Genomic DNA, 26,735 nt, shown 5'->3' with positions numbered 1-26,735 from the left:
TGTTTTAAAAACAACTTTAAAAAAATATCTTTTTCCAACTTTTAAAACCCAAAATTTGGAAAACACTTGAAAACTTATTTTAGTTTTGCTTTTCAATTGTCTGAACTCAAATACATATCCCATCTGCTCTATGCATTTACTACAATAGAATCCTCACCCTTTCTTCCATCACAAAATCCTTACCTCGCCCTGCATTCCGCACCCTCCTCACCCAATTTTCTAAGTCCTTCTCGTGTAACCTCTCCTAACACACTGCCCTTGGTCAGAGCTCATAGATGATGGCACCACATTCTCTCAATCTCCCTCCCTCTCTCTCTCTCTCTGATTACTCAACCTCAGTTCTTAATCCTTTGGTATACATGGCTTAGTCAAATCTTTATAAACATAAAAATTGTAACTTTCAGCATTGTATAAGAAAATAGAATAACTGAAATCACCAACATTATTATCGACATATTTACAAGAGAAATAAAGGTAATAAACACAGAAAGTGAGGAGATTGAAACATAGAGCCCATTTGAAAGGAAGAATGGTCTTGGTTCGTCTAAGATCAAGTGACAAAATCGCTTGCAATAGAGAATTGATTTCATCACATTTAAACTTTATTTTGTAGCTGACTCGTCAAATTCTTTAACATATACTAACGCTAGGCGGAGAAATTTCAGTGGTAGGGTAATCACTGCTCTATTATACGTTACTCTCAGCTCACATGATCAGAATGAGGTAATGGGAAAAGTATAACATACTCTCATGGAGCATAGTGCTATCATATATATTCAAAATTCAAGATGAATTAAGAAAAAGGAGACTATTCAAATCCATGATAATGTCCAAGTCTTAATCACCTTTGGAATGTATTTAGGAGGGCCACTGAGTAATATATAAAAACATAGCAATACCAACTAGTGATGCAAAATCAGAAACGGGACAAATCATCTTTTAGTAATTCTAATATTCATGTCGTCTTGTTAATTGTTCTTTTCTTCATTGAGCTTTCACATAGAGCCTGCCTGAGCAGCAAAAATGGAGAAACGGGACAACCTAATTAAAAATGCATGATGGTAGAGGCAATATTTTTTCTCGAGTAAAAGAAAGATGGACCGTTTTAATTTTTAATGCAATGGAATTTGTCCTTATCAAAAAGGCTAAAATTGAATATAGCTGGCAAGAAATGGTGACAGAATTTGTAGCAGGAGCTAGAGAAAAAGAAGAGCAATAATGCAAACGAATTGGAGCCAAGAAGAACAAAAATTCGATGTTACAGCAATGTGGTGCAAGACAAGCACCGATCGATGGGCCTTGATGAGAGCAAGAACTGTTCCGATATGTATACTTCATAGGGGTGAATTGGGTGTTCAAAAACGTTTTGGTCGCAAGTTTTTGACAAAGGAAAGTTACAAACTAATTGAAGCTACTTGAGTAAAAGAACAAGGAGGACAATGTTCACGGGTCAAAGTGTGTGAACGAGATCAAAGATTATAATAGCACATGTCTAAAATGTAAAGATATGAGAGCTAGGAGAAAGACAAGGAGAGTTTATTTTAGTCCACGAGTAGGTCCGTAGCAGTTATTACAAGCAAACTAGAACATGATTACAGAATCATATAGTAAAGAAGAGAAACAGAACCCAGAGAAGGAATATTTGTGCTACCTTGTACTCTCCCAACTTTATCAGCCAAGATAAACAAAAGAGGAAAAGCGCAATTTCCAGGGACTCTTAGTGTGTGCTTGCTTGTGCATTTTCTTACGCACGTCTACCTTTGATTTCACTTCAAAAACGTAAAAGCTATGTATGCCTTACTGCTTTAGAATGGAAGCGTACAAGGTAGCATAGAAGGGAAACCAAGCACACGATTGTATGTACACGATTTCTATTGATAATTTTTTTAAGGAAAGATACATGGATACATGCATACACCCAATTGATACATTTCATTTCTACCCATTTCTCTTTATCCAAATTAAATATACTTGAGAGTCAGATTGACGATCACATTTCCATTAGGTAGGCATTCATTAAGTTGAAGCTAAAGTTATTTCTCTGTTTACCAAAAACCATTAATTCTTTTTTCCTTGTTGAATACCAAACAATGAACAACTGTTGGAAACGCAGGAGAGTCATGCTAAGCTTAACTTTAGGCTAAACTAAATAAGAAATTGCGCTTTTCCTCTTTTGTTTATCTTGGCTCTTAAGTTCACAAATTAATGAAATTATGTCAACATCAAGCATTGCATTAATAAAATATTTTATGCTTAATACGTAACTTCATAAAAATAATTTATTCACACCTGGATTTTTATAATTCAGTTCACTTGTCCTATTAGTCGGTGACCATCACGGTACATACAGAATCTTGTGGTGCACCTAACCTAACCAAAGCTAATGCCACCATCTTATAGTTGATCATGGCCCATGATCACTGACTTTAGAGATAATCACGCCCGATACTAGCAGCTCAGTGTGTTTGTAAATGAAATGGTGCAAGCGTACATGGGTAGTTGGATACCAATGAAACGAATTCAATGATGGGAAATGTGTTTTCTTTCCATATATGGTAATGCAGTGTTAATGGCTACCAACCGCTGTCTAGCAATTAAAATTCCCTCTTCTGGGATAATGAATGAGCGAAAGTGTTGGCAATTAGCAAACCAAAGAAAGGGCAGGAATTTTTTAATATATGGATGGATCCGAGAGGTGCAACAGATAAGAGTGTAAAAACAATCAGACAGGTGCAGCGCAAACTGCCGTTAAAGGCAGACATCAGTTGGAATACTATTCACTGAAGAAAAGTATGTAACCTTTTTCAGTTTGATGGACAAGGAAATATCGTGAACATGCCCATTTCCCCATCTATTCTAAACATGGACGGACCGAGTGCAACATCACAATCGTTAATTCAATTACGCGGTTTGAACTGGTTTTATAGTTTAAATCACACCCAACGTCTTGAATAATTGTTCAAAATTCAAAGACAGATTAATTAAATTTCTCTCTCTCCATAACCCAATGACAGAATTATAATGTATTCATATGGCCACGTTTCCACCGACAGTGTATCTGACCTAGTCACTGGCTTGGATGCGGGGCAAAAAAGATCACCCAGTAACGCAATCTATGGGCCTAGGATTATATACGGAACCATACATTGACCATAACTGCAATAGATCAACAAGTTACAAAACCCTCAATATAATTTTAAAACCAACGCAGAACGAACAGTGAACAACCCGCACATCCGACCGAAACAGAGTAATTTGAAACATTAAGATCTCATCAGAACTAAACCATTGTCGGACAGTTATTAGCTTTGAGTGACCTTGAGTTATAAGATAAATCCCAAATTCACGTTACACAGAATTGAAATGTACTATGAATTAATAAGCATGTAAGCTCCATAAATCCAGTTCCTACAATAGCATAACATAAAATTAATTAAACCACCGAGAACGGGAATGAGATAAAAAAATATTAATAACAAAAGGATTCGAGACTCGCTCCAGTAACAGTGTAACACATGACTGTCCTGAAATCTCAAATCCAAATCTACTAATTAACTACCCACCGCAATCATTAGCAACGTGAAGAAGATCTATAAACTAAGGGGGGGAACATACCGAACCGGCAATTCGGCCTCGAAATCCAAAGGTCTTGTTCCTGGTTTTATTTTTTGGTGTGTGAAAATGAAAAAATGAAAAATTAATTCTGCTGGTCGTTCCTCTTGTTGTCATCTCTGTCCTGGAGCAAGCTCCCTTCCTCCTCATCCGGCTGCGCGGTCTTCTTCTGCGCCTCCTTGGCCTTGAGCGCCTGCAACTTGGAGTGATTATAATACGCCACACCGAGAAACGCAAGCCCGTAGCCGAACAAATTAATCGGCGTCACGGTGTCCTTAATAACCGACCACGAGAACGCAATCAGCAACCAATCCTTCACAACCCCAGCCACATTCATGGTCAACGCAGACGTCTTCCCAACCAGAAGAAACACCGCCAGATTCAGCGCGAAGGCGCAGAACGAATTCGTCCCGAAGATGACGAAATCGAAGTGAAAGCTTGAAGTGTCTCTCAAAACAGGATACTCAACAAAGATCCACGGGATAGAGAGAAAGACGAGACAGCAGGGAGCAACGTAGTAGAGGGAAGTGATTGGGTTAAGCGAGATCCCTTTGGAGGTGAGCAAGATTTGGATCATGACGAGACGCGTGGCTTCGAAGGCGACGGCGCCGAGCTGGAGGAGGACACCCCAGGCGTCGAAGCGGGCCTCGCCGTAGGCGGCGACGCCGACGCCGAGGGAGATGGAGAGCATGTTAAACATGGTGTCGTTTTTGTATGATTCTTTACGGAGCAAGACGCCGATGGAGTAGACGGCGACTGGCATGAGGGCTTTGAGCATCTGAATGAAGGAGACGGAGAGGTAGATGTAGGCGGAGTTGGAGAGCCAGAGGGAGAGGGAGTAGAGGGCGCCGATGGGGACGACGGAGGAGAGGTAGACATGGCGGGACATGGAGACGGGCTCGACGATGCGGAGGACACGGACGAGGAGGATGGCGAGGGTGGCGCAGAAGGACATGTGGATCATTGTGAGGGAGATGGGGAAGGGCCAGTTGTACATCTTCTTGTCCAGGATGTACTTGTTGTAGACGATGACGCTGAAGCTCAAGAAAATCCATATGGCCACGTAGCTGTAGGAGAGGACGATCTTCTTCATCACGCCCTCGCTCAAAGATCCTCCTTTTCCCATTCTTGCAGATGCAGATGGACAAGACAACTCCACTCTTTTTTATGCACTCCACTTACGCCTTATTATTATTATTAAATACTACTACACTTTCTCACTTTCCGTTTCCCATTTTTAAATTAAATAACTAAATTTGTCTTTTTTGAACTGTAAGGGATCATAAATTCATTATTCTAACATCAAAATTTCAAATTGCCTCTCAATGGTCAAATATGTCAATTTTTTAATGACATACTGAGTATATGATAAGATGGTAGGTACGTTCTGGTTCAAATAAATTTTCTAATATGTATATACCTCCTCTCTGCTCTTAAATATAATAAATTTTCAATTAATTTAATATTATTATCTCTAAAATATCAAAATAAATATTTTTTTTATTTATTTGAAGTGTTAGTTTTAATAACTCTCTTTTATTGATGAAATGATTAAGCATAAGTTGAAAAAATATTTTTTTTAATTAAATTTGATGTGATTAAATGTGATTAACTAATTTTTTTAATTAAAATAATTCTTTTACATATGAGATTGAAAAGAATATATTGTTTGTGAAAATATAAAATGAAAAAACATGATACGGATAAGGATTTATTTAGTTTTAGTTTTAGTTATACAGAAAGATATGAATTCGGAATTTGTATTTTAGTTTGTTTTTTAAAGAAGGTACAAGTTTGATTTGTCAAGATAAGAAAAAGAAAAAGATTATGGCAATCCTAAACGTAATATATGAATATAGAATTGTTGATATATAGGAATATGATAAATTTGGCTGTAGAATTTCATTCTAATAATGACACATCAAAGCAAATCACAAATCATAATTTTCTCAATAAGATGATATTATTTAAAAAATTTCTTACGTATTAGAAAAATAACTACCCAAGTATTAAATAAAAATAAATATATTTAATGTCATGAAATCTTTAAAAACTGTATTTAATATTTTTTTATCTAACAAATAGAGAAATTAAATGGAAGATTTTACAAGAAAAAATTAATTTAATTTCAGTTTAATTACTCTTTCAATCCTTAAAGTTATATATTTTTTTCTTTTATTAGTCTCTACACATACCATTTTCAATCTCTTTTTATTTGTGCAGTCAGAACTAAGAAGGGTTTAAAATAATAAATGTGACAATTAAAAGGAGATGATTTTAAATATAAATTTGAATTAAACCTTTATTCAAATTCTTTTAAATATAAATCACTTTTTATAGTTATGAAAAATAAATAAGTAATTAAACCTTTATTCTATTCTTATAAGTGAAATTTAAATTTATTTTTATTTATTTGATATGATAAAATGTATTTCCTCCATTTTAAATTATCATATATTTTAGAGAAAATAATTATTCAAAAAAATATAATTTTACAGAATCACTATTGCATTAAATATTTTTTCTAGAACTACCCTTAATTAATACTTATTGGTAGTAATATATAATAAGAATAAAAGAATAATTAATTAGAAAAATAAAAGATATATTAAGAATTTTTTTTTATCGAATGAGATATTTTTTTATACATAATGTCAACGTGATTTAATTGTGTAGATATGGCTAGGCTAAAGCTAGTGGGCCTGGGGAGTGTAAAATAAATAACGATCAGCAAACCGTGAAAAACCATGAGATAACCCAGACGGTAAGGTTGTGAAAATGGGATTTGTCATTGAAGGGAAGGGATTGGTCATTAAAAAGATCATCTTAATTCTTGGTTAAAGTATTTCAATGCTTTAATTATATTTCATTTCTCTTCAATTATAAGATTTTTTTTTTCAATTAATTTGTATCTTTTGAAAAAATAATTATTTCATTAAATTTATCAAATTATTTGTAGTATCATTTTAAAATTATATTTTTATTTTCTTTCTGTTCACTTATTTTTTATTATTGTTTGGAGAAAAATAATTAAGTAATAATATATAAAAAATATTTAATACATCTAAAAATTAAAAAATGATGTTATGAAAAATGACAAATAAAATTTTAAAAAGAATCTTATAATTAAACACAAAAAAATAGTTGAATTGATAATAATAAATAATATCACTTTATTTTTTAATATAATATATTAAATATTATATTTGATCTTATTTACTATAAATAAATTATAGAATATTTTACCTTATATATTATTTCTTATAAATAGAATAAGATGGAAACATGTAGTAATATTTGATTTAGTGAATTATGGGGTACTCCTGTTTTAAACCGAAAACCAAAAAAAACAAATATCATTTTTTCACAAGGCTGATTCTTGTAATTAAATGAATTAAGTTTATGTATATTTCTAATTCATCAGTCCAATTCTTACAACATTGTGTCCAGATATGACAAGGTGAGTTAAGATTATTTTGTTTTTTCAACAATCAACACTCATCTTGTCATTAAGAACACCATGAGTTTTGGATAAATGAACAAGAGATTCTTATTTTTTAAAAAATGTTGGAGTGAAACAATTATTTATTGATTAATTGTATTATTATCTTTGAATTTTGTATACATAATTTGATGGGTGTCCATAGGTGTCCGTAGCAACGCATACGCGGGCGCGCACAGCTAAATTTTTTAAATATTTCTAGCGTGTAAAGAGACCAGAGATTACCAATAATGGGATATATATTAGTTAATTTTAAGTTTGAACAAATGAAAAAAATGGTATAATGTTCTTACAACTTTATTTCTCTTTGATCGCATTAATTATTTTATCATATTTTTTACTTTATTAATAAAAAAAATATGATAAAAATACATGATACAAAATTAATAAATTATTGATTAAAGTGGTACTAAACTCAATCATTTCATTAATTCGAATATTAGAGAAAAGAAAAATATAATTGAGAGAAAAAATCTCCTAAAAATAACAAATCAGATTTCTAATAAAAATTAATTAACAAATAATAAATCCTGTAGGTGAATCAATATTATGTTGAAAAAATACTTGATACAAATGCAATTTCTCAAGGAAAAAACTGCAAGTAGCTAAGTTCAACTAATGAAAAAAAACTTAATGAGGTGTGAAGCCACGGGATATGATACGACAAGTGTGCATAAACAAACTCAATGAGTTTGTGGAAAACCATTGTTGATTGAATGATTTTGTTATCAAAGTACTTAGCAAAACCCTCAAAGATGGCGAACGTGTTGGCCACTTCGAGTTCTTTGGCGCAAATGTTGGATTCAACTAAAGTGTGACACGTAGCTTCTTAATTTCACTCATTAATTTTTACCTCAAACTAATGGTAATGGCCAAAGCAAGCAGCTTGCATTCAGAGCATGAATAAAATTCAAACCCTACTCATTCCATTTTCTTTGCCAAACTTGGTGTGTAATTAACTTTATGCTGAAATATTTTATTCCATGTGTTAGGTGAGAATGGTCCATGCTTTGTGTGGGAGGGGCTTCCACAAAAAAAAGACCATTCTTTTTTTCAAATTAAATTTAAGACCATGCGCTACTCTTGACATTGACATTGGCATCGACATTGTACCGTAGCAGTGTAGCACATACTACAGATTATTAGATTATCCCCCAAAATCAATTTCGGTATGTTCCCTTTATAAAAAGTAACTTGAAATCTTGTATTTCTTTCAATTAATACTTTTCACCATTAAGAATTTCTTTAGTCATAATATACTACGAACCCGTTATTGTTCTAACTTCTGAGCAGATGTTTGATAAGGAGAAGTTTTTATATATCTTAAAATCGTGTTTTTTCGAATAGTCGATCTTGGATATCATAATTTTTTAGAAGGGTTAAAATTTATCTGGTTAGTTATAAATTTTTTGGGAAATGCTTACACATATTTTTCTAAGAATCAAATAATCCTACATTTGACTCACCCACAAGTTAGTCGAGTTATTAAAATATTCACTCTCACCAGCTTGTGAGTTTAGGTTCATCAACTTAAATTGAGTTGGATCAACTCATGTCAACCTATTTTTTTTTTTTTTTGAATTTTTTTTTCTTAAATGCCTTGGAGCATTTTATTTAATTTAATTTCCTTGTTCTTTGAGATTATTATTATGAATTAGTGCATGTTCGGTTTTCAGGTAAAAATAATTTTGTCAAAGTATCATAATCTTTGTGTTTAGTTTTATTTTATTTGTTGGATTTGCTGTGGAATGTATGCATAATATTTCTAATTTTAATTTAATTATGTGATTAGGTTATGATTGATAAAATTAGCTAAAAGTTAAAAAGCTAGTTAGTAGTTGAAAATAAAAAATTTAACTTATTAAATTATAAATGTTCAATAAAATTTACAGTTAAAGTAGATGAAAAATGTGAAATAAAAAAATATATAAAACATGATTTATTTAAAAATATGTAAAGGAACATTAGATAAATATATTGAGGATAAAAAAGAAAAAAAATGTAAAAAATTAGAAACTAATATTTTTAAAATACCTGTTTATCGAAGAATTAATTAAGTTTTTCGGTTAATGAATAATACTAAAATTTAGCTGATATATATATATATATATATATATATATATATATATATTAAATTAAGTTGGTCAACTCATAAGTCAATCTCATGAGTGTATTTCACTTATTTTCGAAGTCCATGATAAAATAAGTTGTATATATTTTATTTTTTACTCATCAAATAAAAAATATATATAGAATCAAATTAGCTTACTTATTAAATAATTTATAATAAGTGCAATTTAAATAAAGTGAGTTAATCCTCTTTAACACTCCCATTTCCATCCTAGGAAGATGATGAGAGTGGTGCTAAGGGAATTTAAATTTAAGACGTTTCTTTGGGGTTGAGGCTCTCTTTATTTATTGTAAGATTTTCGATAGGAGAAAGACAGTTTGTCTGCAGTGTATGTATTTTATTTTTCTTTTATTGAAAATTTTGAGCATATGGAGAGGAGTTTTACTCGTTCCTTTGCATGCAAATGCAAGGCAAGACCGAGTGCCATTTGATTCCATTCCAAGTCAAATGTGAAATGCACACACTATACCCAAGCTAGAGAATAAGAAATTCGAATTAACCTTAATAACACTTTCTTTAAAATGCACGAAAACCAAGGATCAAAATTATTATAAGTGAAATTTCGAAAGCCAAGCTATACCGGCTTGAATCACATGAAAAAAAAGTAGGACTCGTGCATTATTTCTTTTTTCCAGTGAATTGCCCCAACTTCTCATCTTATTTCTTCTTCTTCTTCTTTTTTTATAGAAAATGTCCTCTATTTTTAAATTTGCGCAAAAATGTCATCCATTTATTTGTTAAACATTACACAAATTTTCTACTTTCTGTAAATACATTACAACTAAATTCCTCTGTTATAGTAAGAATTTTAAATTATTAATTTTTGAATGAGAAAAGATTTAGAATAACATTAGAGTGACATAAAAAATAAATAATAAGAATATCCTTCCATGTTCAAAATGAATAATATAATTTATTTTTTTATTATAAAAAAGTAACTTATTCACAAGAATTATTAATAAGATGGAATAAAAATAAATTTTTTAGATTTTTTTAAATAATTAAATGATAAACTTAAAATCATATTTTTTTGATTTAATATTAATAATTTACATGATTAAGTTTTTTTATTGAATATTTTATTGTAATAATTTAAAAATAATCCTTGTTATTGAGGACTTAAGGCTTGTGAAAAAAAAATCACATAGTAGGACAATAGCCAATAGGAAGAGATCTGCAAAATAAAAACAATGTAACTAAAATTAATTTAAGTTTTTTGTTAAACAATTATTTTATAATTCATCTCTTTTTCTTGGTGTACCATAATTCTTCTATCCGAGACGCTGTATCCGAAAGTTGGTCTGGTTGAATGGAAAAACAATTGAAATAAAAAATAGATATTTAAATTAAAATAATACGATAAAATTGTAGGATCAACACATGTTTTTCAAAATTTCTTTTCCTTTCTCACCAATTTTTTCAGAGACGGAGTCTGAATTATTATTAGGAGACTTTCTGATGTAAGGGTGTTGCTAGGTGCACCCAGCATTATTGCTGTTACCTAACATTTAAGGTAAAATGACGAAAATACTCTTAATCTGTAAGTCATTTAAGTTGATCCGTAAAAGGCTTACGGATCAAGTTAATCTGTATCAATCTTACGGATCAACTTGATCCGTATAATTTATGGATCACCCTCACACGTACTTATCACAAATGCGAAAAAAGCACAGAGGCAGTTTTAATATTTTAATTAAATTCCGGGTGCACCAACAATAATGCTGGGTGCACCTAGCAACACTCCTGATGTAAAGTGCTGTTGGGCTGTCATATCATATCATGAGTTGGGTCAATCTCGTTAAGGCTCCAAATCCAATAATTGCCTAACTTGGACGCAGCCCCCGTTAGTCATAGAGGTGGGAGTAGGGAAATGTTAACACTATTTTTTTAAAAATGTTATTTTTGTCTATTATATTTTATAATTATTTTATTTTAATATATTAATTTAAAAAAATTATTATCATGTTTTATATTTTTAAAATATATCATTTTGATCATTTTTTAAATTTTTTGTTAAAAATGATAAAATTGAGTTTATTTTTAAATTTCAAAATAGTTTAACGTTACTTTTGATTCATAACTATGATTTATAGGTATTTTGTTTTGATATATTATGTATTAAAAATTTTATTATTGTCTTTTATATTTTTAAAAGGTATTATTTTGATCATTTTTTAAAATTTTTATTTAAAACGTTAGTGTTTTAAATTTTAAAATAGTTAACATAGTGACATCTAAAAATAATCTCTAACTTTTTATTTAAAAAATTAAAAATCACTAATAGTATGTTTGTGTCCGCATTCTCTTAAACGCAAAGCAAAAACAACTCTCTCCCTGCTTTCTAATTTTTGCATCAAAAAGTATATTTTTCCCATTCAACATGATTCTAATGTGTTCTCAAACATGTTATAGGTAAATGAAGAAAAGATAAATTTGAAACCACAAACAACAATAACTTTCATTTTCATCATCATTGGCATCTTCATCGTTATCACGATTATCATCAACATTTGAAGAAGAAGAAGCCTTTATCGAAATGAAAGTAGCAACCTCTATTTCTAGGTCCTTCATTTGGAGTTTTATTCCTTCTAAGGGATAATACTCATATTTTACTATTTTATTGGCTAATGTTTTTGAGGGTGTTGATATCCTTGATAAAGGGTTTAGTTCTTTCTCCCTATTAAATGGGTAATTTAAATTATTTATTTTACAATAGTTTGAAAACCAATCAAATAAATATATGTTAATTTCATTTTATTTCATGTATTGATAAAAAATAAAAATTCTCTGAATTGATTGTTTCATATTTTGTAAAAGCTGAGAAAAACCAATCTCTTAAATTTTTATTATATGAAGCTTCAAAGTCATCGCTTATCCATTGCTTATCAATTTGAAAGGGTGGCCAATCTTCTGGAATAAATTTATTGCCTTAAAAGATGTTGAGTATTATAATTTTTTTCTTCCTCTATAATGTCTATAAATAATCTTATCCACTACATCTTTGTGTTTAAGCTTTTAAGGTACTTGAACAGAAGATTTTCTTAGATTTGCTCCGAGGAAATATCTGAAGATGACTGTGTTACTACTATCTTATTTCTTCTTCTTAAATTTAAGTAACTTAAATTCCTAACAAACTAGCCATTTTACTTATCTTTGTTAGTGTTTCTTGTGACAGAACTACCTCGATTTTTAACTTAGGTGATCAATGAGTTTATTACTCTTTCAAGATACTTACCGGGACCACTATGTCTTGAAGCTGACCAACATCCTAGTAACTCTTGATGTTCCACTTAACACTATCAAAGAGTAATTCTTGACTAATTTCCCTTTATTATCTTCCAGACACAAAGTCTCAGCCACTCCCCACGAACCAAGCTCTAATACCCAAGCGGACGAATCGTACATTAGAAATAAAGTTAGTAGTTGCTTAATAAAAAGTTACTATAAAACAAGCTCAATTCAACTATAAAGATTAAGGCAAGAATCTAACTAAAGCAATAATTGGAGCAAGAAATAAACTAATGCAAGAAGGAATAAAGATATTTACAAAAAGGAAGATAGCATAAGAAATCTTGAACAACAAAGACTTGATTGAAACAACAAAAGACTTAAAAGGAAACTTCAATAGAATATCATTTTATTATAACAACAAGGTTTATACAGGAGGAAAGAAACAAACTCAGTTACACTCACAAGAGAATACTCCCAGAGAAAACACTTTTAAGAGAAAACTCAAACTAAAATTTAACGTACTAGTCTCTACATGAGACTCCTTATTTATAGCACTCTTTTACAAATAAAATAAGCACTCATATTGCATACTATCTAATATTTTATTTGAATAGTAACATTTTAAAATGTTTCTTGAAATGCTTCCATGGTAGCTTCTTTTAAAAGGAAGAGTCTTGACAAATTTGGGACTTGAAATGTTGTCCTTAGGACTGTATATACATGATGAAGGGATAGAGAATCTTGGTTGTATGTTGATAACAAAATCTTGTGCATGGGAGAGAAGCTTTTGGCCTTATGCAAGGCTAAATGCTCTTGGTATTCAATTTAATCATTCATTAACAATAATAATTTTATTCACCAATTATTCTCAATCATAATGGGTAAGAGTTCTTTCTCCTTTCGTCGCTTTACTTGTTGTCGTCAACCCAAAAAGATTGTTGTCCTAACCCCGCTTTCATCTCTGCCACAATCTCCCGACAACACCTATCTCATCGTCGTCCCTCTTTGCGTTGCTCATCTTTGCCCGACCCAGTTGTAGATGTTAAGTGGAAAATCCTCTACTTGTTTGACCCAATTGTGCTCAACAGTTGAGATCTTGTAGCCACATTGTGACTTCCTCATTCAGATCTGGATTAATTGCAAGTCAAGATCATGTTTTTTGTCTTTCATCAAAGAAAGAACTCTCATTTCAATCTCCCTTGCTTTTTCTATTTATAATAGTATAGTTGTATGAAAGGTTTTGAATTTCTTGTGAGAACTATAAGAATTTTTCGTGATTTCATCGAAATTATGTGTTGACGTCGTTCAATTTATGTAGTGTTGCATTTCTTATCTTTTCAAATCTAAAAGAAGTTGAAAGAGATGATTTTTTTAGTTATTTATCTTTTTCAAAATAAATTAAAGATAGTGACGATTTTTAATCTTTATTGTATAAAGTTAATTATTTTAAAAGACTCAATTTCACTTTTGATCTTATTATATTTCACTTTGATACATTAAGGAGATATATTTGAATTAGAATTTTAAGAGATTATTTTATCATAAAAAAATATTGTAAATTTTAAAGATTACATAGGAATATTATAACTTATCATATGTCTTTACAAAACTTTTATAATAATTTAAATTTTAATAGATTTATAGCATAAAATTTAAAAAATTTGAAAAGATTTTATGAATTTTTTAAAACACATTCAAAACAGATTTTTCCTTTTTGCATTAGAAAAAGAATAGAATCCTTCCGTCAAGATTTCAGGAATGGATTGGAATGGATCAAAGATAAACATATATACTGAAATAGTTAGTGAAAAAAAATAAAAATGAGATTTAGATAAAAAAAGTAAAAATTGATAAATTTTTTAATCTTTTAATATTTAAATTAATTATAACTTTATGTCCTCCTATAGTAATTTTTTATATAATAATATTTTCTTATTTTCATTTTTAGATTTAAACTAAATTTAAAAATATACTTATTTAATGCAATTTTATGATAAATTTAATTATATTTTCAAATGAGGTACTGGGAATTGGTGAGGATAAAAAAATTTATAGGAAAATTATCCAGATATGTGAATGACGAATATAACCAATATAAAAGAAAATAACAAAATCTCAAGAGTGAAATTAATTGATAAATATTTTATACTAAAAAATATAAAATTCATAAAAATCTTTTTTGAAAGATAACCTATCAAAATTTATATATTTTTTAATATAAAATTAAAAAATCTCAATTAAATGAGATTTATTATCTCATTAAAAAAACTTAAATGAATATCATAAAATTTATTCATTTTATTTAAAAAATTTGAATGAATATCAAAAGAATTTTTTATTAAAAAACATCTTTTAAAAGTTTAAGAAGTGAAATTCCAAAAAGAAAAATATGACACAGGTTTAAATCTTTTTTATTAAAAATATCACGAGATTTCAAAGGATTAAAAATCTTTTTTTAGAAAACTTAAAAGTCTATCCTAATTTTATGTAAAAAAATATAATTAAATGTGAGATCTTCTATTTTTAAGATCAAACTAAGAAATCAAAGGCAACGTATAGAAATTCAACAAAAGTATAAAGCATCAAATATCAAGGTCGCAGTAAGACCAACTCAAAACATGACCGTTCATGAAAACAGCGTAGGTGCCACACAAAATACAGTAAGTGAAAACCCATAAATACATAAGCCATTACACTGCTGCTACATCTAATACCGATAAATATCCAATGGTAAAATGGCCTAGTCTGTAAACAGACTCTGGTATCTATCAGCACGGTTAATCATCAGCTGCACCGTTCTGCGTCACGATTACTCATGCCACCAAGCACTTAACATTGTTCCCAAAAAATTCTACGATGGCACTGCAGAAAATGTAGAGAAGATCAAGTCAAAAGAATGTTCACATCAGTAAACAGAATTATAAAATAAAAGATAAAACCTCACTAAGGGGGAGAAGAATCTCACGACACTAAAAACAGAAGATTTTAAAATTTGATATAGATTTAAATACGACGGCAAAATAGTAAAATTTTAATGGACGAGAAATGTCGGTATTTCAATAGTATTAAAAAGAAATTATTGTTTTCATAAATACCTGAACATACATCACATGCAATTCAGAAATGAATACTGGGAAAGAAGAACAACGAATCAAGTGTTGATCTAAATTTTATGCTTCAGAAAGATTCTAAAGGAACTTTAAGGAAACACAATCCAAGCATTTCGGAAAAATTGAGTAAAAATCTTACGAAAAATCGACAATGTATAATTCCTATTTGAATTTTTTAAAAAAATCAACGTAAAAAAACAAGTACATGTAACTACATAAAACACCCACTAATGATTTATTGCAAAACACCAACATACTGAATGTGAAAGTCCAGAAAGTAATCCTAGGAGGCATACCATTGACTCACCTCGGTATGCATGATTAATCATAAATCCTCTCTAAATCTAATTATGTTTGGAAGCCAATTCAAAATAAGAATCATTATTTCACAATAAATATCATAGGAAGCCAGTTCAAAACTAGGTTAAGCCTATATGTAAAACTCAAAAAATTGCTAATTGAACATCTAGGAGCTGAAAATGTGTTCAACTAATATTAGATTCATCAATACATAACCAATTGAAATTGAAATGCACTAAAATAATATATAAATAGTTATTTGATAATTAAATACATTTTTAATAAGGACTATAATTAACTAATAATGCATCAGTATTCAATTTAAAATTATAATTATATGCCCCAAGTATACAATACAAACAGAGAATTTATGGTTGCACTTCAGCCATCTAATTAAACCACTATATGAACTAAGAATCAATGGACGAAAAAATACGTACTATAGGTAGAGGTATCGATCTGCTCAGGAAGTTGCTTTATATCCACCTCAAACCTTGACTGAACCTGGAAATCACACAAAACACATTAGAAATGCAAATGGGTATAAGTGTATAACATTAAAAAAAATTAACAAGATTAATTAATTCCCTACATTGTTGAGAACATCAACATCAGTAGAACAGGAAACAAATGTGATTGCAAGGCCTTTGGTGCCAAATCTTCCAGCTCGACCAACCTGTGCACAATCCCTCTAAAATTAGTCAGCCCACTCTATACTAGATTTTATTGACAAAAAACTGCGGAAAAACTAATAGCATATCTTATCCAATCATACCCTGTGTAAGTATGTGTCAGCAGAATCAGGCATGTCATAGTTTATAACAATGTTGACACGTTCAATATCAATCCCTCTTCCAACCAAATCTGTTGCAACAAGAATCCTTGTATGCCCCTCCTTGAAACCTTTATAGCGCTTTAACCTACAAATACATAAATAATGATCATACGCAAGTCACATCACAGCAATATATATATATATATATATATATATATATATATATATATATATATATATATATATAAACGGTGAAATCAGAATAAAATAACAAATAAACAGTCTCTTGTATGACACTTCAATAGCAAACTAGGAATAGAAGACTATTTTATTATTTCCGCAAGCCATGAAAGTAACAAACAAAATAAGTCATGGAGATAATTAAAAGCAACGCTAAAATCATTATGCTCTAGCACGTTAAAAACCATAGTAGAGGGTGATAATTGACAAATTCATCCAACCACTCCAATAATTCCATTCAGAAAATCACAACTTACAGACTCATCAACATTTACATAAAGGCAGTTAGTTTCATTGGCAGTTGAAACTTACTTATCTCACACAAATGTGCTATTTTCTTAATGTATTTAAATTCTCGTTAAAGAATACACGTGCCCGAGTCCTAACAGAGTCTTCCTCTCTCAATCACTCAAAATACAATCCATACACACCTGAATGCAGAAAGTGCCGTGTCCTATAACGCACAAGTAAAATGGTTACAGAACATTACTTCCCTACCAGATTTGAGCAAGGTAACATCAACACTTCTCATTATTACCCTCTTATATTACATTTTAAAGGTTCCCATCAAAAAGGAAGACCATATCAAGTATATTGTTAAAAGTTAAAAACCACATCATATCCAACATTAAAGATACATAATTTCTCTAATAACATTAATAATATTAGATTGGAAGTTTAAATCAAATAACAAAATGAAAGAAGTTAAGAAAAAAAAAAAGAATTGAATCGTCAACCAAAAATTGACTGGAAACAGTGTTCCTCAGGGTCCATTGACATCTATAAAACAAACCTTTCTTCCTGGGACATGCCAGAATGAATGCATATAGATGGAAAGTTGCACTCCACGAGTAGTTTGTCCAGCTCAGCTGCTCTGCTAACACTTTTCACAAAGATCACAACTTGATTAAAGTCCAGTGCATCAAGAAGATCATTCAACTTCCGGTTTTTTTCTTCCTCTTTCAATTTGATGTAGTGCTGCCATGCCAGTCATCAATGTAAGCCATACAATCACAAATTATCTTTTAAGGCAAGAAATTTTACTTAAAAATTGCAAAAAGCTGACCTGCACAAGCCCGTGAAGGGTCAACTTGGCCTCATCATCAACATAAATTTCCATAGGCTGAAAGGAACAAATTTCACAGTAAATCATATTAGGGTATTAGGGTCCTTCCTCAAGCTAATGGAATCCACAACGAAATGAATGAAGGATGTAGATCCCTTGAACGACAGTTCTGGTCCATCTGTTTTGTCCCCTTGCAGAAACATTTTTTAGTCACGCCAAGCAAGTGCCACTGACACTTGACACTCACACCCTAAGAAAACTGGCAGAAACAAACCCAAAATGCCCTCACACCCTTCCCCCTAATTAAATTAAATTAATACCATTCCTAGCAAAAAGCCCATACCTGACACACACCATGTATTAGAGATGAAACAAACTTCCAACATGAACCAAAGGAGAGAAAAAAAGTACATACTGCCAAAAACAGGACCATTACTAAAACATCCCAAATCCAAAACTTCTTTCTAGCCCAATCTCCAGCCACCAGCCCACCACACTCCACCCTACCAGCTGGGTGTTTCAGTAAAAATATGAAAAAAGGCACTATACAATAAACCCCAATCAGAAGAAAAAAATTGATGAAACCACAACATTCTAAATATCTAGATAACTCTCAGGGATTTTGAGCAGAATGAAAAAGAGACTTCTAATTTCAAGTAGTACTGGCCATGAGACATTACATCTTGCATAAATTTCTTGCAGACTGGGCGAATTTCCTTGCTGAGTGTTGCTGAGAACATCATAACTTGCTTATCATGGGGAGTCATCTTGAAAATGTCTTGAACATCTTTCCTCATATCTGCAGACAGCATATAAGAACAATAAAATCATACTATAAAAAATCGAAAGTAAAATTCAAATCAGTAGTGACTATTCATCAATGAAACATACCCAGTGATTCCAGCATCTTGTCGCATTCATCCAATATGAAATGTCTAACATTCTTTAAAGAAAGGTCCTTATCCCTAGTCAATGCTAGTATTCTTCCCGGTGTTCCAACAACAATATGAGGGCACTCATTTTTCAGCAGATCCTTGTGAACTTTGATGTTGACTCCACCATAAAAGACAGCAACCTTGAGATCGGGTAAGTAAGTGCTAAACCTCTCAAACTCATGGCATATCTGCATGGAAGAGGTTGCAAATGTTAAATCAGAACCAACTAGAATACCAAGTTACATAACTTTGATGTATCAAATCGCCCATGAGTACCTGGTATGCCAATTCTCTTGTATGACAAAGAACCAGTGCAGAAACTTGGCCAGGAACAGGATCAATCTGCTGCAGAGTAGAGAGAACAAAGACAGCAGTCTTTCCCATTCCAGATTTTGCTTGACAAATTACATCCATCCCGAGAATTGCTTGTGGTATGCACTCATGTTGCACTGATGATGAAGCAAATAAAACACGGCCGAAGGAACCGAGGGTAAGTAAAATAAACCTTTTCTGACGCTTTCAATTCATTTGATAGCGTTACCAAAGCAATTTAGTTCTCCAAAACAAGATTGTGATACAAGTATTACCTGCAAAAACAAAAAATACTCACATAAGGATGATACAGTAGACACATATGTAACGTGTATTTAACTATTCTGTTGAAAGTTGAAACCCCACAACATCCGAAATTTCAAAAGCATTGTAACGAGCGCCAAACAATTTAACCATAGATGAAAAAACCCAGTACATGTTTCAAAACAGTAATACTAATAACCATTACAAATCTAAAATCCCCAAAAACATCACATTAACTTCAGCCGCAGCCAAGAACAACAACTGCAAATTAAATAAAAGATTGAGATGAATAGAGATAGTTTGCCTTCAGATGGATGCTCAAATCCCGAGTCCACAATAGCCCGAAGAAGCTCTGGCTTCAGAAGGAAGTCCCTGAATCCCGAACTGTGAATTCCAACATAGCCCCTGCAAGTTAAAAACAACAAAAAATATTAATAACAAAAAAAGTTATAGATATAATATGTCTTAACCCAACAACACATCATGCACATACTTCTTGGTAGCTTCGCCGTTGACTTTAGCTCCGGCGGAGTCGGGGGCCTTTTCGTCTTCCTCCTCGTAATCGAGAAGCTCTTCCTCGTATGCTTCGTCCTTTGTTTCTCCCATTATCTGGGAATCACCGAATCAACTAAAATCAGACCTTGAAACAAAATAATAATGAAAACAGAGTCGTAAAATTGAGCTAGGGTTTTGCCCTAGAGAGAGTGAGAAAAGGAAATCTAGGGTTTTGGAAGATGGAAAATACCTGCGAGGTGAAGGATCGAAAGGAAGGTTACAAGGTAGGGGAAGGGGTTAGGGTTACGGTTCTGCAAAGTAAATTGTTAGATGAAAAACCAATTTGGGGAAAAGAAACTGAGAGAGCGAAACCTCCACGGGATGAGCGAGTAGCAGTTAGTGGATGAGCGAGTGACGATATGGTTTAAGGGGGCACGAGGCCATTTTATAGAAAGCCGCCACCGCCTTGCTTTTTTTTATATATATATTTATAAATTTGTATATAATTATTTATATTTATTACTAGTATTTTATTTTGTAGAATGTATTTTTTTAGGGGATTTATTTGGTACAGTGTATATTTATTATGTATCTTGTATATTGTAAAGTTTTGTGTTAATTCATTTGATTCTCGAAGATTTAAACTTTTTTTTGTGATTTAATTTTCAGGTCCCTTTCTTATTATAGGTTTAACGATTGGATTCATCTCTTAGATTTTCTCTAGATGTCTATGATTATGAAAAATGACGGTTAAATGGTTCACATAGTTAGAATTAATAGAAGAAAACTCAGCTGAAAATAAAAATCATTCAATTAAGCATCGATACAATGGCCAAGCGGCTGTCCTAGAATAAAGAGACTAGACTTATGGTCATTAAGGAGTATGCTAATCAAGGTTAGAATGCTTAATCTTGGATAGAAAAATGCTATTTAAAGATAATGGACTAAAAAGATTTCGTCTAAAATTACAATTAAAAGATAGATGAAATTGTATTTTTGGTCTCCCAATTTATCTTCAGTTTCACATTTAGTCTCCTAGTAATTTGATTCATGATTTGACCGTTAGCAAGTGACGTTGACTGTTACATGTCACTTTTTTATTAGATGATGATTGTCACGTGTCATGTTCTAATTTAATGTTAATTCCGTGAAAGATGAAATATATTGTTGTTTTCATTGATCAATCAGAACATAACATGTGACAATCATCATCTAATAAAAAAGTGACACGTGACTGTCAAAATTTATTTGTAACGGTCAATGTCCAATTATGACCTGGGGAAACAAAAATGTAATTTTACCTAAAAGATAAGATAATGATGTTTGATGATATGTCTTCTTTTAGGAAGATTATGAGTGAGTTTGAGAAGAAGATCGCTGTCTATACAAAAGTTGTTGTGATTGTGACTTTTTTACTACATGGATTTCACTTTTCTTTTATTTTTGATGTGTCTTTATGCTCATAGTTTCAATCTTTGAAGTCAATATACTCCTCTCTTCTATATTTTATGTTTTTAAGTTCAAGATATAGCCCCGAAACATAAAAACACCAAAAGCGTGATCAAATCCTCAAAGAACTAAAAAATAATGCAAACGTAAGGTTATTGAATCTAAATGTCAGAAAATGCAATTTTATCCTAAGTAAGATGTTATTCACAAATGATATGAAATACAATAAGCATGATTACATGATGAGTTAAGAATGAGTTTGACTTTACTCTTCATATCTCCATACAAGATGAGACAGATTTGGATTAAAAATAGTAGCTTTAAAATTTTATTATTAATTCCTATATTTATTAATTTTTACCAAGTTCAGTGGAATAGAGCCTATAAACCACCCTTTGATTATATTAAGTGAATAATAAAGAGTTTATAATAACTTACATATTTTATTTAATCAAGTCGTTAGATGTCATTGATTATTAAGTTACTAATTATACCTTAGTTCAAATAATATATGAAAAATAAAAATTAACAATTGAATTATATTTTTAGTCAAATATATAATTTTAAGTCTGTTATTTTATTATTATTATATCAATTATTTTATATTTTTAAAATTATATAAACAAAAGTACAAAAAAAAAGAGAATGTAATAGGAGTTATGGATACGCGCCCTAATAGAAAGAGCATTATGATCTAATAGAGATATTTTAAGAGACAAAGATAAAAGTTTTTAAACTTTAAACTGCATTAAACCAAAATAAAAAAAAATATATATATTTTCATCTATTTTTGATGTTCATATAAATTTGTAGAAGGCAAACTATTTCATATTCACAGGGATTGACGGATCCAGAAACCATTAAATTGGACTGATTTTTTACTTTAACTATTTAGATATCTAAGTTCTAAAAAACAAATATTTAATAAATAGTCTTTTATAAGTAAAATTAAAATTATTTTTATTTCAAATTATACAAAAAATACATATATTTATAACTCATATAATTTTTTTCAGGTTTTAAAAGTTTTTTTTAACAATCAAATAATACTCGTAATAATAGTCTCACAATAAAAAAACAAACACATCAAATACAATGATAACAAAAGTTATCAAATTTTATAACAATTATATATAACATATTTGTGTTTATAATATAGACAGATAGATGTTAATAATTAAATATATAAATAGATAAATAAGACTTAATATATATATATATATATATATATATATATATATATATATATATATATATATATATATGTTTGAGTTAGATTATAATTGGTGGCAATATGTATTATTATAAAATAGTATTTTTTTTTCGGTATTAAAAAATAATATATAATCAATGAAATTAATTATCAGATTTATTAAATAATATATTATTTAATTTTAACTAGAAGTAATATATATTATTATATACTAACTAATATTATTTGTTTTTATTTTTATTAGAAGTAGCATATTATTAAAAATTATTTAAAGAAATTTGAGGGAGGGGGCTAAAGCCGTCCCATTAGGGAAATTAAGCCGTCGAATGGCTTCAAATTTTAAAGCTTGATACCACATCGCATTCAAAGCGGGCCCTATATGACAGATAACAAAATGCATTGGACATAAATAATTGACCCTCACTCTTACCACAGAAAAAAAAAATCTGACAAATATCTCAATCCATTATTCTGTCCCTCAATTTGAGTGTCCAACAGCACACCAAATTATCTAATCCTCACCACTTCAATTGTTCATTACTCAGCCAACTTAAACAAAGTTATACTCTAAATCTTCCCATGCTTCCTGCCCTGTGCCTACGTTCTCCCAATACTACACCAGCCCCAGGTATTGGTAAAGAAAGCCATACAAATCCAAAGCATTTTGGAGTCAATTATGCGTTTCAAGTCCCTATTGCTACCAAATATCGCTATGTCATTACCAAGGTACCTTTTTACATGCTCATAACTAGTTTTAAACGTGTCTTCCTTCCGCATTTACGTTCTACGCACTCTAATGATTTGAGGTAGGTAGTTGTCTTTGTATTAGCTGACTTAGTTATCTGTTTCTATTCATGTAGGCTGCAAAAGACAACCAAAGCACAAACCGAAACACAAAACCGAATAGTGTGATTTGTGCTGACTGTGATGGAAATGGTAATTGTCATCTGAGTTTCGTGGGTAGTAAATGCAAAGTGTTTTTCCTTGTTCCTTCTTCCATTCTTCAAACACTTTTAGATAAGTTAAAGTTGTATTTGGAGGTTTTACACTTTCAATGCACAAACATAAAAGCAATGTGAGTTTCAAACTGGTGTTGAACAGTTTAATTAGATGGAACTGATATCCAAATACGTGGTGATCTAACCAAAACATGTAAAAGAGTCATGTTTCGCAAAGTTGAAGTAGGCAGTAGTTATATGAGATGTGAACGTCTCTAATTCAAGCACCTTTTGCATCGTACTTTGAAGAAGACAAAAACAAGAGAAAGTATCTACAATTTGAAATTTTGGTTTTGTTGTGTTATGTGTGATTAACAGGAGCTGTTCTATGCTCTCAATGCAAAGGCAGTGGGGTGAACTCTGTTGATATTTTCAATGGACAGTTTAAAGCCGGTGACTCTTGTTGGCTTTGCGGGTACTAAATAAACCATTCCATTATAGTATAATTTTATTTGTGTTCTATCTGATACAGAAAACCCTACTTTCTATTCTAGTTGCATTCTAAAATTACAATTCTTGAATTCATACCACAACCACCTAGTGGATAACCGGATAAGATAAAAAATTTGTTGTTATTTGAATTCTTAATGCAACACTTCTTGAAGCAGGGAATTTTGGCAATGGTGTAATAAACAACCTTTGGTTTCTATATTGGATTTCATGACTTATACAATCTTTTTTGCCCCCTCTTTCTAGAGGCAGGAAGGAGATGTTATGCGGGAATTGCAATGGAGCAGGCTTTGTTGGTGGCTTCTTGAGCACTTATGATCAGTAGGAAAAAAGTCCTTGTAGCCATATGCGCAATAACATACACATGTATATTGTGTCTTTAAATACTTTCACTCTGTAGATTTCATATTTGGTAATTCTCAGTTCACTTGTAGACATAGCGGTCGTTTAAAAATGAATAAACAGATTTATGTAGTATCATATTTGCCCCCTTTCTGAGATGTGGTTTAGCTGTCACAACTCACAACACTCAAATTTTTGTTGTTACCTTGAGAATTTGGGAGGGGATTAGTGAGATGACAATAGCGCTTGAAAACAAAGTTTGCAGAGAAAACCAAATAGGGAAAGAAAGAAATAGCCATACACGCACGATAATATAGAGTAGTATGCATTAATTTCCTTCTTTTGTTTCATATGAAAATCTACCATTGAGACAGGGAAATGGATCCTCTTGTATAAATGACAAATCATGTCTAAATTCTGTGTCTATTTCTTTTCTAATAAACATTAAGATAGATGTGAAGATAAACACGAGAAGATCTATGTTATCCTGAGGACCTATTTGGTTGCAGTCGCTAGTGCAGTCATTTTATTTTCCAATCCTCTTGCAGTTGCAAAGCCTAGTTATGCAAAGGAGGCAATGAGAAAATGCTAACAGTTGAGCTTCTACCCCTAATTTCTTCCAAGCTACGCAGTGCTGATAAAGTTAGTTTGGTGAACGTGTTCTCCATGTTTTCAATTTCAGCAAGTTCTTTTGGAACATGCATCAGCGTCGCTTTGCTTTCATTTCCAGTCGTGGAGCCATATTCATCTTCCTCAAAATCCCCACTAATTGAAGGCCAGTCATTGTTGAAAAGAATACTCAGTATCACCTCACACTCCTTTACAAGCTTGTTAAGCACATCAATTTTAAAGAAGGGCTGGTTCAGCACCTCTTGGATAAATGGCAAGCGAAGCAGTGCACCAGTTCGCTTATCATATTTCTTTATTATCTTCACTAGACCTGCACAAACATTCATCATCAAACCCCCTCATAATCTCATAACTTTCTCTCTTTCTCTCTCTCTCTCTCTCTCTATATATATATATATATATATTTAAAGGAAAGAAAACATGAGAAATGATAGTAATACATTCACAGGTATTCTCTTTTTAACGCACTCTCTACTATTGTTGGATTAAATTCATATAAGTTCCACTAAATGTATAGATCTTATTCCTAAACTAGTGAAACTTTAACTAAGAAATTCTAATAACACATTTTGATACACTCTTTTTGAATACATTATTTGTTATTAACTGAAATTTATTGAAAATCATTAATTATTTAGTTTGTCTCATTTATCATTTTGTATCTTTTAGAAAATTTGATTCAATAGTAAAAAGTTTAAGAAAGTGTGTTGTTAGCACTCCTCTTTCTTCTAATAAGAAAAAGTGTGTTAGAAAGTATGATATGATCTACCACTCAAGAAAACACACTAGTCATCAATTATCAATAGTGCATGAGCTCTTAGAGCATGCCTGTGTAGTTGAGTGCAGTATAGTTCTCTAACAAAACCATCTCCCCGTGAAAATCCACAATTCCCCTCCCTAGTGACATCAACTCCAAGTTTGAACCAATGGCTCTGGCAACCCTGTCTTGTAACTCCTGCAACGCAAACACAAACCACTGCTCTTAAATTCATAAAACCAGAAAAAAAGGGAAGGAAATTATAGTTACCTTCCATTTGATGATGTATTCTTCTTCCTTGTCAACAAAGAAAGCGTTAAACTTATCGATCTCAAGCTCCAAGAGGCGAAGGAAGTGGTTAAGCTCGTCAGCATCCAAACGAGGTGGAGTTAGAGCATCTTTGGGACACATAACCTTCAACTGTTTCTTCAAGTCTTTGTAGGACAAGAACTGGTCACGCCACTCGGGCAGGGTCTGCTCGATCTGGCTCTTGAGGATCTTCCAGAACTTCATGGCAACAACACTAATGATCGATCTGTTACTCAGTTTTGCACAAGGATATTATTAGTGGAGTTGAGTGGAATAGATTAAAAGTAAATAAAGGGAAAAAAGTGTTATTCTTCGGGTCCGGAATAGAATATTAATGTTGAAGTAAGAATATACTTTAATGTTCTGCACGCAATATGCATAGGTTTCACCGGTTTTATGTTAAGTGATAACAGTATAATTCTATTCTATTCCTTTAGTTGCCTTGTTAGAATATTCTCTTGGTCCAACTTACCACTACTACACGATGCTTAGGATTGATCAAAATTCACTTGATGCCAAAGTCATAAATTCACTTGTTAGAATGTTGTGGGTTTGTAATTGATGAATCACATAACATCCGATAATTTTATGCTAATCCATTAAATAATAATCTC

The 26,735-nt window shown here is 31.3% G+C and overlaps 4 protein-coding genes across 6 annotated transcripts; 1 reads left to right on the top strand and 3 right to left on the bottom strand.

Moving 5' to 3' along the window:
- Positions 1-3,174: 3,174 nt before the first annotated feature.
- LOC114414991 (probable sugar phosphate/phosphate translocator At5g25400) lies at positions 3,175-4,795 on the bottom strand. The gene is made up of 2 exons (XM_028379472.1): positions 3,616-4,795; positions 3,175-3,408 (listed from the first exon to the last, which is right to left on the bottom strand). Exon 1 carries the CDS (start codon positions 4,736-4,738, stop codon positions 3,698-3,700), a length of 1,041 nt encoding a protein of 346 aa, XP_028235273.1. The 5' UTR covers positions 4,739-4,795; the 3' UTR covers positions 3,175-3,408; positions 3,616-3,697.
- A 10,223-nt stretch (positions 4,796-15,018) lies between these two features.
- Positions 15,019-20,404, bottom strand: LOC114414990 (DEAD-box ATP-dependent RNA helicase 56). Of its 3 annotated transcripts, none has more exons than XM_028379470.1 (12): positions 20,224-20,404; positions 19,972-20,118; positions 19,783-19,883; positions 19,179-19,351; positions 18,859-19,090; positions 18,648-18,766; positions 17,968-18,024; positions 17,695-17,879; positions 16,662-16,806; positions 16,479-16,562; positions 16,327-16,390; positions 15,019-15,338 (listed from the first exon to the last, which is right to left on the bottom strand). In XM_028379470.1, the coding sequence occupies exons 2-12, from the start codon at positions 20,082-20,084 to the stop codon at positions 15,328-15,330; spliced, it is 1,284 nt and encodes a 427-aa protein (XP_028235271.1). In that variant the 5' UTR covers positions 20,085-20,118; positions 20,224-20,404; the 3' UTR covers positions 15,019-15,327. The 3 variants fall into 3 exon arrangements, with proteins under 3 accessions (XP_028235271.1, XP_028235272.1, XP_028235270.1); XM_028379471.1 differs by having other exon boundaries at positions 19,972-20,087; positions 20,346-20,402; XM_028379469.1 differs by having other exon boundaries at positions 19,972-20,087; positions 20,224-20,392.
- Positions 20,405-23,097: 2,693 nt separating this feature from the next.
- On the top strand, positions 23,098-24,579 carry LOC114414989 (protein SPA, chloroplastic-like). The gene is made up of 4 exons (XM_028379468.1): positions 23,098-23,361; positions 23,496-23,571; positions 23,952-24,048; positions 24,330-24,579. Exons 1-4 carry the CDS (start codon positions 23,215-23,217, stop codon positions 24,406-24,408), a joined length of 399 nt encoding a protein of 132 aa, XP_028235269.1. The 5' UTR covers positions 23,098-23,214; the 3' UTR covers positions 24,409-24,579.
- Positions 24,580-24,725: 146 nt separating this feature from the next.
- LOC114414988 (SPX domain-containing protein 2-like) lies at positions 24,726-26,442 on the bottom strand. Its single transcript, XM_028379466.1, has 3 exons — positions 26,083-26,442; positions 25,884-26,010; positions 24,726-25,365 (listed from the first exon to the last, which is right to left on the bottom strand). Exons 1-3 carry the CDS (start codon positions 26,323-26,325, stop codon positions 24,983-24,985), a joined length of 753 nt encoding a protein of 250 aa, XP_028235267.1. The 5' UTR covers positions 26,326-26,442; the 3' UTR covers positions 24,726-24,982.
- Positions 26,443-26,735: the final 293 nt, after the last annotated feature.

The sequence above is a fragment of the Glycine soja genome, chromosome 6 (assembly GCF_004193775.1).
Source record: "Glycine soja cultivar W05 chromosome 6, ASM419377v2, whole genome shotgun sequence".
Taxonomy (NCBI): domain Eukaryota; kingdom Viridiplantae; phylum Streptophyta; class Magnoliopsida; order Fabales; family Fabaceae; genus Glycine; species Glycine soja.
This window is presented reverse-complemented; position numbering and strand designations above follow the sequence as displayed.